The sequence below is a fragment of the Coregonus lavaretus genome (assembly GCF_964263955.1).
Source record: "Coregonus lavaretus genome assembly, chromosome: 1".
NCBI lineage: Eukaryota > Metazoa > Chordata > Actinopteri > Salmoniformes > Salmonidae > Coregonus > Coregonus lavaretus.
This window is the reverse complement of record NC_139988.1, coordinates 5,067,558-5,087,524: the sequence shown is the minus strand read 5'-3', so window position 1 is coordinate 5,087,524 and position 19,967 is coordinate 5,067,558. Positions and strand designations below refer to the sequence as shown.

Below are 19,967 nucleotides of genomic sequence, written 5' to 3'. Positions count from 1 at the left end.
TAAACAACAAGCCAAGCTGTTTCCAGTTCCAGTCAGCTCTCGTGTGCAGCGCAAGCAGTGCATTGTTGAACAGTTTCCGAGCTTGGAGGCAGAGCAAGCAGTCCATTGTTTAACAGTTTCCGAGCTTGGAGGCAGAGCAAGCAGTGCATTGTTGAACAGTTTCCGAGCATGAAACACTGGACAGGGAAAACAACAACACAAAAGGGACATTATGGAGCCTACGCCTCACAAGCTGAGCAGCTGCAGGGTTTAAACTCTGGTACTGTGTGGTGGTAGCCAGGGGAATGAGCCCAGGGGAATGAACCAATTACTCTAATAGTACAGAAACGGTTGCAAAGTGGAAAGATGCAAAAGTTTGGTTCATTGTTGAGGTACTGCGTTAATCTAACCTGACACTTTACTCTCCAACTCACTTGACATTTGACTCTGTAGGTACCAGGCCTATGTTTTGTCAAGGGTGATTCTTGGTGTGGTTTCCAGTGTTTTATCAGTCACAACACACCAGTCAAACCACCCAGACCACTAATTCTCTTTAGGCCTACTCAGCACTAAGACTCTTCCCCCTATCCAGCTGGAACAGCTTTCATCAGCCTGTTCATGGTGACAAACACTTTACCCACTACAGTACATGCAGTCCTGTATTACATTTTACATTTTAGTCATTTAGCAGACGCTCTTATCCAGAGCGACTTACAGTTAGTGAGTGCATAAATTTTTCATACTGGCCCCCCATGGGAATCGAACCCACAACCCTGGCGTTGCAAACACCATGCTCTACCAACTGAGCTACACGGGGTAAGTTAATGGTCAACATTCACTTTCAGGAGTTATGTGGAGGGGAGTGAAATGAAAATGTGGCTTTAGAATTAAAAAAATGTGTATGTGAATTTTGCAGCTGACACAATTAAAATTGGTTTCTGTTTGTAGGGTAGCTGGTAGAAGCATGAACGTTATCAAGACCTTGACTTATTTTCTATTGCCTTTCAGTAGTTTCTGTACTGTATTCGCATGATAAATGTATTGTTTGTAAATGTTTCGATTAATATTTCAGTGGTTTTTCCTATTGGTTCTACAGAGAGATTAGTCTTCTCTTTTCAGCAGTAGGCATTTGCTTTCCAAACTGTACATTTTTCCCGTGATTGTATTTTGAAATCTGCAAAAGGCAAACCAACCGCCGCAACCAACCGTATAAATATAATCCATAGATGACAGTTCCCATTCAAGTCAGGACTGGCATTCATTTCTAGTGTACCCATGAGTTTAACAGTCAAATTGCCAGGGTAAGAGGTTACAAAACCCTTGTATGGATTATATGTCTATGGCCACAACGGAACAAGCTGTAGCCTATATTTGGCATGCATGCTGCCCAAACTGCGGCCTTCCTGACTGTAGTCATACCGATAACTGCCCAAATAAAGGAAACACTTCAGTAAACAAGGGATACAGTTTATGTCATGGTGTGGAGTGCATTTTCCTGGCATGGTTTAGGTCCACTTGTAGAATCTATGCCAAGGCACATTGAAGCTGTTCTGGCAGCTTGTGGTAGCCCAACACCCTTTAAGACACTTTATGTTGGTGTTTCCTTCATTTAGACAGTTACCTGTATGTGCTTGTGATAAAAATTTATCCACAGTTATTTATTATAAACTATTGATCCTCTGTGGCTAAATTATGCTCTCTGGTGTATGTAATTTTAATTAAAACAAAATTGGCCTCTTGGGCCCCCTACAGGCTTGGGCCCAGCCCCTGACTCACACAATTGACCAGTCACATTGATTTACTATGTTTTTTTTTTACATTAATTGTATTAATCAGTTACCCAGTCAAGGCAGGGCCCCCCCGTTGCCCATGTGGGCCCCCTACCTCCTCTCTTCCCCCCATCTGATGATTAGCAGAGCAGCAGCAGGCTGTCTACACTTGAGAGCGGGCTCCTGAGTTCCTGTGGTTGGCGGTTGCAGTGAAAAAATATAAAATATATACTACATAGTATATAATATATACAGTATTGCCTTCATCTTACTCTACATACAGTGCATTCTGAAAGTATTCAGACCCCTTGACTTTTTCCACATTTTGTTACGTTACAGCCTTTTTCTAAAATTGATTAAATTGTATTTTTTCCTCATCAATCTACACACAATACCCCATAATGACAAAGCAAAAACAGGTTTTTAGAAATGTTTGCAAATTTATACAAAATAAAAAACTGAAATATTACATTTACATACGTTTTCAGACCCTTTACTCAGTACTTTGTTGAAGCACCTTTGGCAGCGATTACAGCCTCGAGTCTTCTTGGGTATGACGCTACAAGTTTGTCCTCTTGCAAAGAAAAAGCCATATCTCAGACTGCCCATCCTTTTTTTTTTTTTTTGGCCAGTCTGAGATATGGCTTTTTCTTTGCAACTCTGCCTAGAAGGTCAGCATCCCGGAGTCGCCTCTTCACTGTTGACGTTGAGACTGGTGTTTTGCGGGAAGTATTTAATGAAGCTGCCAGTTGAGGACCTGTGAGGTGCCTGTTTCTCAAACTAGACACTCTAATGAATTTTTCCTCTTGCTCAGTTGTGCACTGGGGCCTCCCACTCCTCTTTCTATTCTGGTTAGAGCCAGTTTGCGCTGTTCTGTGAAGGGAGTAGTACACAGCGTTGTACGAGATCTTCAGTTTCTTGGCAATTTCTCGCATGGAATAGCCTTCATTTCTCAGAACAAGAATAGACTGACGAGTTTCAGAAGAAAGTTATTTGTTTCTGGACATTTTGAGCCTGTAATCAAACCCACAATTGCTGATGCTCCAGATACTCAACTAGTCTCAAGAAGGCCAGTTTTATTGCTTCTTTAATCAGCACAACAGTTTTCAGCTGTGCTAACATAATTGCAAAAGGGTTTTCTAATGATCAATTAGCCTTTTAAAATGATAAACTTGGATTAGCAAACACAACGTGCCATTGGAACACAGGACTGATGATTGCTGAAAATGGGACAGGTGTCTTTTATACTGATAACAAGTTCAAACAGGTGCCATTAATACAGGTAACGAGTGGAGGACAGAGGAGCCTCTTAAAGAAGAAGTTACAGGTCTGTGAGAGCCAGAAATCTTGCTTGTTTGTAGGTGACCAAATACTTATTTTCCACCATAATTTGCAAATAAATTCATTAAAAATCCTACAATGTGATTTTCTGGATTTCCTCATTTTGTCTGTCATAGTTGACGTGTACCTATGATGAAAATTACAGGCCTCTCTCATCTTTTTAAGTGGGAGAACTTGCACAATTGGTGGCTGACTAAATACTTTTTTTCCCCACTGTAGATATTCCATAGAAAATCAGCCGTTTCCAGCTACAATAGCCATTTACAACATTAACAATGTCTACACTGTATTTCTGATCAATTTGATGTTATTTTAATGGACAAAAAAATTGCTTTTCTTTCGAAAACAAGGACATTTCTATGTGACCCCAAACTTTTGAACAGTAGTGTAAGTGTGTGTGTATGTATATATATATATATATATATATATATATATATATATATATATATATATATATAAAATTTTGCTGCCTCTTGGGCCCCCACGGTCCTGGGCCCAGGGGCTTCAGCCTCGGTAAGCCCCTGCATTAATCCGGCCGGGGGGAGGTGCAGAGTGTGTGAGGTAATACAGTAGGGGAAATGTGAGTGCTTCTCAAATGTAATGTTTAATGCGTTCTCCACACTCTCGTCCTCACAAGAACGGACTCAAGAGAACATCCTCTGAGAATGTACTCGGAGCATGAGAGTGTGGAGGATGGTAGTATGCATATTGAGAAACACCCACAGTTAAACTTCACATTGGCAGCATGATTATTATTGTAAATCCTCTCATTTACTATCTCCTTCTGTACAATTCCATGAACATGCTTCTGTGTTATGTTTCTGTCTGTAGGTGTGGACAAGTATACCCAGTTCAACTGTGAGGCCCACAACCAGAAAGGTGTCACTACTTCCATGGAAGCTAACATCAATATTAAAGGTAATTTGGACTCCAAAGTCTCCTCCCACACTTTGAACTGTTTGAATAAGATCAGAATAAAAGAGTCTTACTCTGAGACTCTGTGAATATGGCCGTTGAAATTTTTGAGAGCGCATTCAGAGTCGGCAAGCTGTCCGAGCAATTATAATACCCTATACCAGAATGAGACAGCTTCTTCCTATACCAGAATTAGGCCGCTTTTCATGATGATTGTGTTTTGGTATGTTTGCAGTGCTTCCAGCTCCTGTCACTGAGGTCACAGTGATACAATGTGAATCTAACAAACTAGTTCTGAGATGGACCCCTGGACACGATGGATTCTCCCCACTCACTACCTGCCAGATCAGGGTAAGCAAAGCTCACACTCACCACACATGTCTCCCGAGTGGCGCAGTGGTCTAAGGCACTGCATTGCAGTGCTAGCTGTGCCACTAGAGATCCTGGTTCGAATCCAGGCTCTGTCGTAGCCGGCCGCGACCGGGAGACTCATGGGGCGGCGCACAATTGGCCCAGCGTCGTCCAGGGTAGGGGAGGGAATGGCCGGCAGGGATGTAGCTTAGTTGGTATAGCATGGCGTTTGCAACGCCAGGGTTGTGGGTTCGATTCCCATGGGGGGCCAGTATGAAAAATGTATGCACTCACTAACTGTAAGTCGCTCTGGATAAGAGTGTCTGCTAAATGACTAAAATGTAAATGTAAAATGTACCTGCCAGATCAGGGTAAGCAAAGCTCACACTCACCACACTACCTGCCAGATCAGGGTAAGCAAAGCTCACACTCACCACACTACCTGCCAGATCAGGGTAAGCAAAGCTCACACTCACCACACTACCTGCCAGATCAGGGTAAGCAAAGCTCACACTCACCACACTACCTGCCAGATCACGGTAAGCAAAGCTCCACATTCCCCACTCACCACACTACCTGCCAGATCAGGGTAAGCAAATCTCCACACTAGATAGTGTATGATGACAGAGAGACAGCACCAGCCTAATACATGTATAGGGCTGACAGCATGAGTCAGTTCGGAATAAAAAAACATTTTTATCTGTTTGTTTGAATCCCTGCCTAAGGGTTGTTTAGTGTAGTTCCTAAACAACTTTGTGATATTTCTGCACAAATGTATTTTTGTAAGAAAATTATATTCTAAATGTCTGTGTACAGTAGACTACTGTTGTGATGAACATATAACCTGTATCCTTCCCTGTGCTCTCTCCAAGGTGAAAGAGGTGAGCCGGAGGAGAGGAGAGGTCAGGCTGGCTAGGATCATCAACACTATAGCTCCTCCTTTCCAGAGTGATGTCCCAGGGTTACAGGCCATGACCTGGTACAACGTTAGTGTCTCCTGTAGCAACGAGCTCGGCCAATCACCAGTCAGTACCTGGGTCCAGAGCAGCACTACAGAAGGAGGTGGGTAACATACATTCTGCACTATTGGCCTGGTAAAGAAAGTAGTGCGCTATGCTGGGAATAGGACCCTGGTAAAGAAAGTAGTGCACTATGCAGGGAATAGGACCATGGTAAAGAAAGTAGTGCGCTATGCTGGGAATAGGACCCTGGTAAAGAAAGTAGTGCACTATGCAGGGATTAGGGTACCATTTGGGACACTGCCCCATTGTCTCTGAGCAGGTGCTAGATATCAATGTTCAATAAAAGGTGAAAAGAGACTCTGTACACTGCATTCTATGCTCCCATGTGAATAATTGGTGACAACGTTTCAACCACTCAGGTGTTCGTTATGTCTCCTCTATACTGCAACCAGGCCATGGCTCAGTTGGGAGAGTTCTGTAGTGTTTTCATACATAGAGAGTGCATAGGTCGCATGAGCATCCTGTCCACATCATTGCCTTGTCAAGTCTGCATATGTCATACACATTGGCCTGTATGGGGTTCTGCATAACTTCAGTTAACCTACTAAACGGTATCTCCTGTGTTAGGTCCTGCCTCTGCATAAGATGCAGTGTGTTGTTATTGTAGCCTGGATCCAAATTGAAATGTTACATTTCACTATTGTTTCACTTCACGAAAGAGAGCAATTCAGTTTGGATCCGGGATAGTTTTCTTGTCCCCTCATCTCAATAAGTATTAAGAAAGCGGTTTTAATGTCATTGATCAGAAATTGTTAAAGTACATATTATATTTTGCATGACGGGGTTCCTAGTGAAACCTGCGTCACATCCAGAATATGTCTGATATTATCTTTGCATATCTTCCGGAGCGGCCACATAGGAAGCAGAATCAGGAGCAGTCATAGTGTACTGGGTGGGGCCGCTTCCAACTTCCTCCCTAAACTAACGCCATTGGGGATATCTTAGCCAACAGCTCTGACAGAAATCATTCCATGCTGTGGGAAACATCAGAAGGGGTTGACCCGAATGTGGCCTCACCTCAGTTGTTTTCTTTGTTGACTAGACATATTGAAAATGATTTATTTGTTTCATTACCTCATATTCATTAATTGTGATGGAACTGTGGACCCGTGAAGAGCCGTGCACATGAATCAACATTTCAGTGTTCACATCGATGTGACTGTGCCAGAGTTGGCAAAAGTAATCTGTTTTATGTGAGTTCTAGTTGGGTATTATCACAGATGCCAAGATTGAAGATCATATTTGAGTGTGTGTGACCCTCTCTGCCCCTCTCTTTCCCTTTCCAGTACCGTCAGTCTTCCCCCATAACGTGACTGTTCAGCTCAACGAATCAATGCTGGTGATCCGATGGAATGCCCCGCCTCCAGACAGGGTCAACGGAATCCTCATGGGGTATGATGTCATCGTCACGTATGGGACGCGGGTCAACAATGTGAGTCTCCTCCTGGAACTTTGAAGACAGCGATGCTAACACCATAGAAATATAATTATTAGAATGGACGTTTCCATTCTATTTCTATGGCGCTCACTGCCTCACTGCCTGGGGATCAAACAAGTATTCTGTTCTATTCTATTAGGTCATCCATGCCTCTGTTACAAACCTTCTGTAAAAGGTTTTGTTGCACTCTCAATATTAACAATGTCAGTTTCATACTGAGATTTCAGTTCCCAGATTCGAAAACTAAGATTTTATTTTATTTATTTATTTATTTCACCTTTATTTAACCAGGTAAGCCAGTTGAGAACAAGTTCTCATTTACAACTGCGACCTGGCCAAGATAAAGCAAAGCAGTGCGATAAAAACAACAACAGAGAGTTACATATGGGGTAAAACAAAACATAAAGTCAAAAATACAACAGAAAATATATATATAGTGTGTGCAAATGTAGCAAGTTATGGAGGTAAGGCAATAAATAGGCTATAGTGCAAAATAATTACAATTAGTATTAACACTGGAATGATAGATGTGCAAGAGATGATGTGCAAAGATGGTCATATGATTTACAGTTAGCCAGTGTCTTCATCAGGTGGCGTGTGAGATGTGGGGGATTATTGGTCATGCCTCTGACCTCATTCCTTTCTACCAAAACTTCGCTAGTCTGTGTTCTGAACTAAAGTGTTCCACTCCACCCTAGAGTCAACAGTAACATCTGCTCTGCTCTGCTCTGCTCTACTCTACTATTCCCTACTCTGCTCTACTCTACTCTTCACTACTCTGCTCTACTCTTCCCTACTCTACTCTGCTCTACTCTTCCCTACTCTGCTCTACTCTACCTCTTCCCTACTCTGCTCTACTCTACTCTTCCCTACTCTGCTCTACTCTACTCTTCCCTACTCTACTCTACTCTTTCCTACTCTGCTCTACTCTTCCCTACTCTGCTCTACTCCACTCTTCCCTACTCTGCTCTACTCTTCCCTACTCTACTCTGCTCTACTCTTCCCTACTCTGCTCTACTCTACTCTTCCCTACTCTGCTCTACTCTACTCGTCCCTACTCTGCTCTACTCTACTCTTCCCTACTCTGCTCTACTCTACTCTTCCCTACTCTACTCTACTCTTTCCTACTCTACTCTACTCTTCCCTACTCTGCTCTACTCTACTCTTCCCTGCTCTACTCTACTTTTCCATACTCTGCTCTACTCTACTCTTTCCTACTCTGCTCTACTCTTCCCTACTCTGCTCTACTCTTCCCTACTCTGCTCTACTCTTCCCTACTCTGCTCTACTCTTCCCTACTCTGCTCTACTCTACTCTTCCCTACTCTGCTCTACTCTACTCTTCCCTGCTCTACTCTACTTTTCCATACTCTGCTCTACTCTACTCTTTCCTACTCTGCTCTACTCTTCCCTACTCTGCTCTACTCCACTCTTCCCTACTCTGCTCTACTCTTCCCTACTCTGCTCTACTCTTCCCTACTCTGCTCTACTCTACTCTTCCCTACTCTGCTCTACTCTACTCTTTCCTACTCTGCTCTACTCTTCCCTACTCTACTCTTCCCTACTCTGCTCTACTCTTCCCTACTCTGCTCTACTCTTCCCTACTCTGCTCTACTCTTCCCTACTCTGCTCTACTCTTCCCTACTCTGCTCTACTCGTCCCTACTCTGCTCTACTCTTTTCTACTCTTCCCTACTCTGCTCTACTCTTTTCTACTCTTCCCTACTCTGCTCTACTCTACTCTTCCCTATTCTGCTCTACACTTCCCTACTCTGCTCTTCTCTTCCCTACTCTGCTCTGCTCTACTCTGCTCTGCTCTGCTCTACTCTAGGCTTCCCTACTCTACTCTGCTCTACCCTTCCCTACTCTGCTCTACTCTTCCCTACTCTGCTCTACTCTTCCCTACTCTGCTCTACTCTACCTCTTCCCTACTCTGCTCTACTCTACTCTTCCCTACTCTGCTCTACTCTACTCTTCCCTACTCTACTCTACTCTTTCCTACTCTGCTCTACTCTTCCCTACTCTGCTCTACTCCACTCTTCCCTACTCTGCTCTACTCTTCCCTACTCTACTCTGCTCTACTCTTCCCTACTCTGCTCTACTCTACTCTTCCCTACTCTGCTCTACTCTACTCGTCCCTACTCTGCTCTACTCTACTCTTCCCTACTCTGCTCTACTCTACTCTTCCCTACTCTACTCTACTCTTTCCTACTCTACTCTACTCTTCCCTACTCTGCTCTACTCTACTCTTCCCTGCTCTACTCTACTTTTCCATACTCTGCTCTACTCTACTCTTTCCTACTCTGCTCTACTCTTCCCTACTCTGCTCTACTCTTCCCTACTCTGCTCTACTCTTCCCTACTCTGCTCTACTCTACTCTTCCCTACTCTGCTCTACTCTACTCTTCCCTGCTCTACTCTACTTTTCCATACTCTGCTCTACTCTACTCTTTCCTACTCTGCTCTACTCTTCCCTACTCTGCTCTACTCCACTCTTCCCTACTCTGCTCTACTCTTCCCTACTCTGCTCTACTCTTCCCTACTCTGCTCTACTCTACTCTTCCCTACTCTGCTCTACTCTACTCTTTCCTACTCTGCTCTACTCTTCCCTACTCTACTCTTCCCTACTCTGCTCTACTCTTCCCTACTCTGCTCTACTCTTCCCTACTCTGCTCTACTCTTCCCTACTCTGCTCTACTCTTCCCTACTCTGCTCTACTCGTCCCTACTCTGCTCTACTCTTTTCTACTCTTCCCTACTCTGCTCTACTCTTTTCTACTCTTCCCTACTCTGCTCTACTCTACTCTTCCCTATTCTGCTCTACACTTCCCTACTCTGCTCTTCTCTTCCCTACTCTGCTCTGCTCTACTCTGCTCTGCTCTGCTCTGCTCTGCTCTACTCTAGGCTTCCCTACTCTGCTCTACTCTACTCTACCCTACTCTGCTCTACCCTTCCCTACTCTGCTCTACTCTTCCCTACTCTGCTCTACTCTACTCTTCCCTACTCTACTCTACTATTTTCTACTCTACTCTTCCCTACTCTGCTCTACTCTACTCTTCCCTGCTCTACTCTACTTTTCCCTACTCTGCTCTACTCTGCTCTACTCTTCCCTACTCTGCTCTACTCTTCCCTGCTCTACTTTTCCCAACTCTGCTCTACTCTACCCTACTCTGCTCTACTTTTCTCTTCCCTACTCTGCTCTACTCTATTCTACTCTTCTCTACTCTGCTCTACTCTACTCTTCCCTACTCTGCTCTACTCCTCCCTACTCTACTCTACTCTTCCCAACTCTACTCTACTCTTCCCTACTCTACGCTATCAACAAGATACATTCTAATTGCTTAGATGCAATGTATGTTCTTGGTCAGAGATATACAGTACAATGTGTTTCTGACTCTGACCAGTCACGCTGTCAGCATGTTAGCTAGTTTAGTTTTAGTTTCCAAAATAAAAGTCCTGGTATGAAACGTTGTCATAGAGAAGATGGTACATCATGTTTCTGTGTGTCCTCCGGGCCTCCAGTCCCACTGTCAGCACTTTGGCTAGTGAGAGAGGAACCCCAGATGTTGCCATGCAGCAGTGTTGTGCAACCAAGGGCTTTATCCACTGTCACATGTTCCCCAACAATCCCCCTCTCAGCTGATCACCATGTCTGCTCCCCTAATGGCAACCTACATGTATTCCCTATTTAGGTCACTACTTTTGGCCAGAGCCCAGACCCTATGTGCCCTGGTAATGTGTAGTGCACTACATAGGGAATAAGGTATGATTTGGGACACAGGCCACGCTGCTCACCAGTGTTTTAAAATATTTAAGTCAAAATAGTTTAAAGTATTACTTAAGTAGTTTTTTGGGGCATCTGTACTTTACTATTAATATTTTTTATAACATAGACTCTTACTTCACTACTTCATAAAGATAATAATGTACTTTTTACTCCATACATTTTCCCTGACACCCAAAAGTACACGTTACATTTTGAATGCTTTAGCAGGACAGGAAAATGGTCCAATTCACACACTTATCAAGAGAACATGCCTAGTCATCCCTACTGCCTCTGATCTGACTGACTCACTAAACACAAATGCTTTGTTTGTAAATGATGTCTGAGTGTTGGAGTGTGCCCCTGGCTATCCGTAACACCATCTAAAAATGGCCTATGTATGAAAGACAATCCAGGTCTCCATTTGTTAGTGGGTGATGTTCAGTACGAGGAAAACATTTTGAAACATTTCCAGTAAGAGCACAGATTGTAGTTTTACATTGACAGATGTTTTCCTATAGATAGATATATATATACAGTTGAAGTTGGAAGTTTACATACACTTTGGTTGGAGTCATTAAAACTTGTTTTTCAACCACTCCAGTTTTGGCAAGTCAGTTAAGACATCTACTTTGTGCATGACCCAAGTAATTTTTCCAACAATTGTTTACAGACAGATTATTTCACTTATAATTCACTGTATCACAGTTCCAGTGGGTCAGAAGTTTATATATATATATATATATACTGTATATATTAGTGTTTCTTAATTTTGGTCCTGGGGACCCAAAGGGGTAAACATTGTAGTTTTTGCCCTAGCGCTACACATCTGATTCCACTAATCAAAGGTTTGATGAGGAGTTAATTAGTGGAATGAGTTAATTCATGGAATAGGTGTGTTTGAGAAACCCTGATCTAAACTGCTGAACAGAACCCTGATCTAAACTGCTGAACAGAACCCTGATCTAAACTGCTGAATAGAACCCTGAACTAAACTGCTGAATAGAACCCTGATCTAAACTGCTGAATAGAACCCTGATCTAAACTGCTGAATAGAACCCTGATCTATGATTGTAAACTGCTGAATACAACCATGCTGTTGTGTTCCTCAGATCCGCAGCTCCTCCAACACTGGCGCGGTGGCCCTACAGGAGTTCAACACTACATACGTTGTTCAGGTAGCTGCCGTTACTCAGGCAGGGCGTGGCATGCTCAGTCCACCGGTTAGGATCTTCGTACCAGAGAACAGTGAGTAGACCACACTACATAAGGAGTTCATAACCCATACATATGCATTCATAAGCAGTACATAAGCAGTACACTGTCTTGCTGTTGTTGCAAGACAATAACAAATAGTAAAATTGGCAATACAAGAGTTCAATACGATATAGGAGTACAAGCAAGGCAGGACTAGGGCAAAGATGACTTGGTTATGAAGAGGAACCTTCGGATGCATGTCTGGAATTGTCACGACTTCTGCCGAGGCTGCCTCCCCTCCTTGTTCGGGCAGGTTTCGGTGTTCGGCGTCACCGGCCTACTAGCTACTGCCGATCCATTTATCATCACTCAATTTGTCTTGTCTTCAATCACACACACCTGGTCCTTATCCCTCATTAGTCATTGTATAAGTGTTCCCTCTGCTTCCTTTTCTGTGTGGGTGATTGTTTATTGTGGAGGTTAGTGAAGCTCGGTGGAGCTCGTGTATTTTGTATCGACGGGAGAGTTTCCCGTGTGCCTTGTATTTTCCAGTGTGGCTGTTTTGTGCCCTGGAGTGTGTTTGACGCATTTCTGCGTAAACCTGTATTTTTGTGGATTAAAGCCTGTTATTCTGTGATTTACCCTCCTGCGCCTGACTCCTTCAACACCACCTCATCACAGAATCACCCACCCGCTATGGAGTCAGCGGGAGAGACGCACATGCCTGGAGTCATGGAACGGGTCCAGGAGCATTCAACTATACTAGCCAGCTTGGGTGAAGCGATGAATTGGGTTCTTCAGGTCGTCCAACGCCTGGAGAGGAGAGAGCCCGATCTGTCGAGACCAGCTGGCCAACCGGATCCCGCCACCTACAACCCAGCACCCGGAGGGATCCAGATATCCCGACCACGGGAGTTCGACGGGACAGCGGCGCTGTGCCAAGGATTCCTTCTCCAACTGGAGCTCTACATCCGGCCGGTCCCGGAGCGGGAGAGGGTGTCCGCCCTCGTCTCCTGCCTCTCGGGGAAAGCCCTGGAGTGGGCCAACGCGGTGTGGAATGAAGGAGGAGCCGCGTTGGAGAACTACGGGAAGTTCACTCGCCTCTTCCGGGCGGTCTTCGATCACCCGCCCGAGGGTCGAGAGGCGGTCGAGAGGCGGGCGAGCGGCGGGCGAGTGGCTGGTCCACCTGAGGCAGGGGACAAGGACTGCGCAGGACTTCGAATTGGAGTTTCGAACTCTAGCAGCTGGGTCCGGGTGGAACGAGCGGGCCCTGATCGACCATTTCCGGTGCCATCTGCGAGAGGACGTCCGACGGGAGCTAGCCTGCCGTGACACCATGTTGTCCTTCTCAAAACTGGTAGACATGGCCATTCGTTTGGACAACCTGCTGGCAACCAGAGGACGTCCTGGAGGAGGTCTGCCCGTTTCCATCCCGGCCGACTCTGATCAAGAACCACATTTCACCACATGTTTTAGTCAACGCTCTTCTGGGTTTGGAGGCAGCAGGCAGGGCACTCTCGCATCACCCCAGGTATCGAACACCCACAGTCGTTCAGAGCCCTCTGCTGCGCACTGTAAAATACACATCTCCTTTCCTGAGCACATGGTAGTTCCCCAGTGTAAGGCGCTAGTCGATTCAGGCGCAGCTGGGAACTTTATGGACAGGGCATTCGCACACCGTATAGGCATTCCATTGATTCCCCTATCCATTCCACGCCCCATCAGAGCACTTGATAGTCAACCATTAGGGTCCGGGTTGGTTAAGGAAGTTACTGCACCAGTCACCATGATTACCCAGGAGACTCATTGTGAGCAGGTTACTTTTTCCATTATTGAGTCTCCTGCTTTCCCTGTGGTATTAGGTATCCCTTGGCTAGCACTCCACAACCCCACCTTCTCATGGTGAGGGTTGTGGAGTGTTCTCACGGGGTGGTCGCGAGAGTGTCAGGGTAGGTGTCTAGGTGTTTCCGTTGGTGTAACCACGGTGGAAAGTCCAGACAGTACCTCCACCGTGCGCATTCCCCCTGAATACCTCGATCTGGTGCTAGCGTTCTCTAAAACGCAGGCGACTAAGTTACCACCTCATCGGGTGGGGGATTGCTCGATAAACCTCCGGGTAGACGCTGTACCTCCCAGGAGTCATATATACCCCTTGTCACAGGCTGAACGGTGGCTATGGAGACATATGTCACAGAGTCCCTGCTCCAGGGGTATATACGTCCCTCCACTTCACCCGGCTCCTCGAGTTTCTTCTTTGTGAAGAAGAAGGATGGAGGTCTGCGCCCATGCATTGATTATCGACCACTGAACAGGGAGACGATAAGATTTAGTTATCCTCTCCCCCTCATTCCTTCAGTGATTGAATCAATGCATGGGGCGCGATTCTTCTCCAAATTAGATCTCAGGAGTGCGTACAACCATCTCTATCCGAGAAGGAGATGAGTGGAAGACAGCATTCAGCACAACCACGGGGCATTATGAATACCTGGTGATGCCCTATGGTTTGATGAATGCTCCCTCAGTTTTTGAGTCCTTTGTGAACGAGGTGTTTCGGGACATGCTTGGTCGCGATGTAGTGGTCTACATCGATGACATCCTGGTGTATTCCGCTACGCGCGCCGAGCATGTGTCCCTGGTTCGCAAGGTGCTGGCCCGACTGTTGGAAAATGACCTTTATGCTAAGGCAGAGAAGTGCATGTTTTTCCAGCAGTCCGTCTCCTTTCTTGGATACCGCATTTCCACCTCAGGTGTGGAGATGGAGGGAGATCGCATTTCAGCCGTGCGTAATTGGCCGACTCCAACCACGGTAAAGGAGGTGCAGCGCTTCCTTGGCTTTGCCAACTACTATCGGAGGTTTATCCGGGGCTTTGGCGAGGTCGCAGCTCCCATTACCTCCCTGTTGAAGGGTGGGCCATCCGAGCTCCGCTGGTCTGCTGAGGCTGACCTGGCCTTCAGCAAACTGCGGGGTCTGTTCACCTCAGCCCCAGTACTGGCCCACCCCGATTAATCACTACCGTTCGTAGTGGAGGTGGATGCTCCGAGGTTGGGATAGGAGCTGTCCTGTCTCAATGCTCGGGTACGCCACCCAAGCTCCGCCCCTGTGCGTTCTTCTCGAAGAAGCTTAGCCCGGCGGAGCAGAACTATGGCGTTGGTGATCGGGAGCTGTTGGCTGTTGTCCGAGCCCTGACCGTGTGGAGGAATTGGCTCGAGGGGGCGAAACACCCATTCCTCGTCTGGATGGACCACCGTAACCTGGAGTACATCCGGGCAGCGAGGAGGCTGAATCCTCGCCAGGCCAGGTGGGCCCTATTCTTCACCCGGTTTGATTTCACACTATCATACATCCCGGGTACGAAGAACGTGAAGGAGGACACACTGTCCCGGCTGTATGACACAGAGGAGAGGCCCAGCGACAACACCCCCATACTGCCGGCCTCCTGCATTGTGGCGCCGGTAGTATGGGCGATGGACGCGGATATAGAGCAGGCATTACGCACGGATCCCTCTCCACCTCAGTGTCCAGATGGTCTACAGTACGTGCTTGCTCTTATCCGTGATCGTCTGATCTACTGGGCACACACGTCACCCTCCTCTGGTCACCCAGGTATCGGCCGTACAGTGCGCTACCAGACCGGAAAATACTGGTGGCCTACCTTGGCTAAGGACGTGAGGGTGTATGTCTCCTCCTGCTCAGTGTGCGCCCAGAGTAAGGCACCTAGGCACCTCCCAGCTGGTAAGTTACAACCTTTACCAGTTCCTCATCGACCATGGTCTCACCTAAATGTTGATTTCCTAACTGATCTTCCCCTCTCCCAAGGTAACACCACCATCCTGGTCGTTGTGGACCGCTTTTCTAAAGCCTTCCGCCTCCTTCCTCTGCCCGGTCTCCCCACGGCTCTGCAAACTGCGGAGGCCCTGTTTACTCACGTCTTCCGGCACTACGGGGTACCAGAGGATATAGTGTCTGACCGAGGTCCCCAGTTCACGTCCAAGGTCTGGAAGGCGTTCATGGAATGTCTGGGGGTCTCGGTCAGCCTGACCTCTGGGTTCCACCCGAGAGTAATGGGCAGGAGGAACGGGTAAATCAGGATGTGGGTAGGTTCCTGCGGTCCTACTGCCAGGACCGGCCGGGGGAGTGGTCGGTGTTCTTGCCATGGGCAGAATATGCCCAGAACTCTCTCCGCCACTCCTCCACTAACCTAACGCCTTTCCAGTGTGTTCTAGGTTATCAACCGGTTCTGGCACCGTGGCACCAGAGCCAGACCGAGGTTCCTGCGGTGGATGACTGGTTTCGGCGCACGGAGGAGACGTGGGATGCTGCCCACGTTCACCTCCAACGCGCCATGCGTCGTCAGAAGGCCAACGCTGACCGCCACCGCAGTGAGGTCCCCGTCTTTGTACCGGGGGATCAGGTCTGGCTCTCGACCCGGAATCTGCCCATCCGCCTGCCCTGCCGGAAGCTGAGCCCATGGTTTGTGGGGCCGTTCAAAGTCTTGAGGAGAGTCAATGAGGTTACCTATAGGTTATTACTCCCTCCTGATTACCGTATTAACCCCTCGTTTCATGTGTCTCTCCTCATGCTGGTGGTAGCTGGTCCGCTCCAGGAGTCTGAGGTGCGGGAGGTTCCTCCACCTCCTCTGGACATCGAGGGGGCCCCGGCGTACTCTGTCCGTTCCATCCTGGATTCGAGGCGTCGGGTGGGGGGCCTTCAGTACCTCGTGGAGTGGGAAGGGTACGGTCCGGAGGAACGGTGCTGGGTCCCGGTGAGGGATATCCTCGATCCCTCCATGTTACGGGATTTCCACCGTCGCCATCCGGCTCACCCTGCTCCGCGTCCTCCTGGCTGTCCCCGAGGCCGGGGTCGGTGCGCTGCTGGAGCCGCGCGTCAAAGGGGGGGGGTGGTACTGTCACGACTTCCACCAAGGCTGCCTCCCCTCCTTGTTCGGGCAGGTTTCGGCGTTCGGCGTCACCGGCTTACTAGCTACTGCCGATCCATTTATCATCACTCCATTTGTCTTGTCTTCAATCACACACACCTGTTCCTTATCCCTCATTAGTCATTGTATAAGTGTTCCCTCTGCTTCCTTTTCTGTGTGGGTGATTGTTTATTGTGGAGGTTAGTGAAGCTCGGTGGAGCTCGTGTATTTTGTATCGACGGGAGAGTTTCCCGTGTGCCTTGTATTTTCCAGTGCGCCTGTTTTGTGCCCTTGAGTGTGTTTGATGCATTTCTGCGTAAACCTGTATTTTTGCGGATTAAAGCCTGTTATTCTGTGATTTACCCTCCTGCGCCTGACTCCTTCAACACCACCTCATCACAGGAATGTCCTCAGCTTAAAAGGTCTGTTGATTTTAAATCACTGCTACAGCTCCTCAACTGGGACACTTAAGACCCAGATTGTAATGATGGGGAACACTTCAGAGTACAGACTGGGAGAATGAGGAGGACGTTTCTCTATCTAATCAACATTCTATTCTACGTTGTACAAGGCTGTGTGTTCTGTTCTATAAATCAACCATACTTTGATTTGATTGATTGCCTGTTGTGTTCCAGGTTGGCCCCTGTCTCCCTCCTCCATTCCAAACACCAAAGGATCAGACTCTGTGTACATCGTACTAGGGGTGGTGTGTGGCTTCTGTATCCTGCTGCTAGTATTCTGGGCTGCTTTCTACATGAGAGGCAGGATACTAGACACACGCTTTGGGTACGTTTCCATGCTTCTTCACATATTAAAGTTGTAATTGTATCATGGTGTAGAAGGTGTACACTGATGTACTATAGTATAGCTAAGCTCAGTGTTCCTTCCTCTGTAACTTACCGGATTGTTTATTTAGCTCCTAGTGAAGCAAAGGGTCTCACCAGTGCATGTCCAGCCAGTGAATTCTGTTTTGGCAGTTTTCTTCACCTGATTTGCAGCAGGTATAGAAGTTACTATTTATTATGTATTTGATCCCTGGAGTTGGTGAGGTGAAACGGTGTATTGGTCACTCTGCTTTTCTCAGTGGAAGTGGTTGTAGGCAGGGATAAAGTTACTCAGTACATTTGGATACCTTGTTAATAAAGCAGCCTGGTTCCCTCTTAATTACCAACAACACCTGCAACTGAGGTATAGGTTGCAAAGATTGTACTGCCTTGGTCATGTTCATTAGGCACCAAATGGAAGAAAACAGACTCAAACAGCTGGACTAACTCAGCAGTGAGATCTGGGTGGTGTTAGTTAGGGCAGACTAAGGAAAACATTTTCAAATGTTTTGCAACAGAAAATGAAAATGGGCCTTTCTCATTGAACAAACCCAGATAGTCCCTCCCTGTGTCAGTCTATTTTCTTCCATTTGGTTCCTAATGAACACAACCATCCCTGGTCTTACTGCTGATGACAGAGGTAGTCCAGCTGTGCTGGAAAGAAACACCACTCCAATACTCTCCTCTACTCTACTCTCCACTCCACTACTCTCCTCTACTCACCACTCCTCTACTCTACTCTCTACTCCACTACTCTCCTCTACTCTCCACTCCATTCCTCTCCTCCCCTCTCCCCTCTTGTCCACTCCACCCCTCTCCTCTCCTCCCCTCTCCCCTTTTGTTCACTCCACCCCTCCCCTCCCCTCTTTTCCACTCCTCTCCACTCCACTCCTCCCCTCTACTCTCCCTTCTTGTCCACTCCACTCCAACCCTCCCCTCTCTCCACTCCTCTCCACTACACTCCTCCCCTCCTCAACACCAAAACAACCAACTCCTCTCCACTCCACTCCCCTCCTCAACACCAAAACAACCCACTCCACTCCACTCCTCTCCTCAACACCAAAACAACCCACTCCACAACACCAAAATAACCCACTCCACTTCACTCCTCAACACCAAAATAACCCACTCCTCTCCACTCCACTCCCCTCCTCAACACCAAAACAACTCACTCCTCTCCACTCCACCAAAACAACCCACTCCTCTCCACTCCACTTCACTCCTCTCCTCAACACTAAAACAACCCACTTCTCTCCACTCCATTTCTCTCCCCTCCTCTCCGCTCCACCAAAATAACCCTCTCCACTCCACTCTTCTCCTCAACACCAAAACAACCCTCTCCTCAACACCAAAACAACCCTCTCCACTCCACCAAAACAACCCTCTCCACTCCACCAAAACAACCCTCTCCACTCCTCTCCTCCTCTCCTAACACCAAAACAACCCTCTCCACTCCACCAAAACAACCCTCTCCACTCCACAACACCAAAACAACCCTCTCCACTCCACCAAAACAACCCTCTCCACTCCTCTCCTCCTCTCCTCAACACCAAAACAACCCTCTCCACTCCTCTCCTCCTCTCCTCAACACCAAAACAACCCTCTCCACTCCACCAAAACAACCCTCTCCACTCCACCAAAACAACCCTCTCCACTCCTCTCCTCCTCTCCTCAACACCAAAACAACCCTCTCCACTCCACCAAAACAACCCTCTCCACTCCTCTCCTCCTCTCCTCAACACCAAAACAACCCTCTCCACTCCACAACACCAAAACAACCCTCTCCACTCCTCTCCTCCTCTCCTCAACACCAAAACAACCCTCTCCACTCCACAACACCAAAACAACCCTCTCCACTCCTCTCCTCCTCTCCTCAACACCAAAACAACCCTCTCCACTCCTCAACACCAAAACAACCCTCTCCACTCCACAACACCAAAACAACCCTCTCCACTCCACCAAAATAACCCTCTCCACTCCTCTCCTCAACACCAAAATAACCCACTCCTCTCCTCAACACCAAAACAACCCAATCTCCTCTCATTTCTGCTGTCTCTGTTCTGGAATGTATGAAGTTAAAGAGGTGACTTAGTGTTGCCATTCAGGATATACAGATACAAATGTGTCACGCGCCAAAACTAGCAAACAACCTCTCATCTCTCAGAGGCAGGAAAACATCAGGTCCTAGAGCTAGCTTCCTGCTTCCAGATGAATTCTCAATCTAACCTCAACCATTACAACTCGGAGGCAAACCCTTGTTGATGTTAGTGAGTTAGTAACTCACTCTGGCTGCATTCCAAATGGCACCCTATTCCCTATATAGTGCACTACTTTTGACCAGGACAATTCTGGACGCACGAAGTAAGAGAGTGATGGGTTTTGAGAAGGAGGCAAGGAGAGAGGATGCGAGGAATTAAGGAAATACAAAAAAAAATATTCTGCTCCATGGTAGTAACT

General features: G+C 47.1%; 1 protein-coding gene across 1 annotated transcript in view; it reads left to right on the top strand.

Annotated features, from left to right (window-relative positions):
- Positions 1 to 19,967, top strand: part of LOC311104455 (tyrosine-protein kinase Mer-like) — a gene marked incomplete at its 5' end in the record, with an annotated part of 53,063 nt that overhangs the window by 9,534 nt on the left and 23,562 nt on the right. Inside the window, 6 exons of the mRNA XM_084146295.1 lie at positions 3,921 to 4,007; positions 4,240 to 4,355; positions 5,228 to 5,417; positions 6,664 to 6,809; positions 11,686 to 11,821; positions 17,322 to 17,472. Of these exons, the coding sequence (XP_084002421.1) occupies positions 3,921 to 4,007; positions 4,240 to 4,355; positions 5,228 to 5,417; positions 6,664 to 6,809; positions 11,686 to 11,821; positions 17,322 to 17,472 (826 nt within the window). The remainder of the gene's footprint in view (positions 1 to 3,920; positions 4,008 to 4,239; positions 4,356 to 5,227; positions 5,418 to 6,663; positions 6,810 to 11,685; positions 11,822 to 17,321; positions 17,473 to 19,967) is intronic.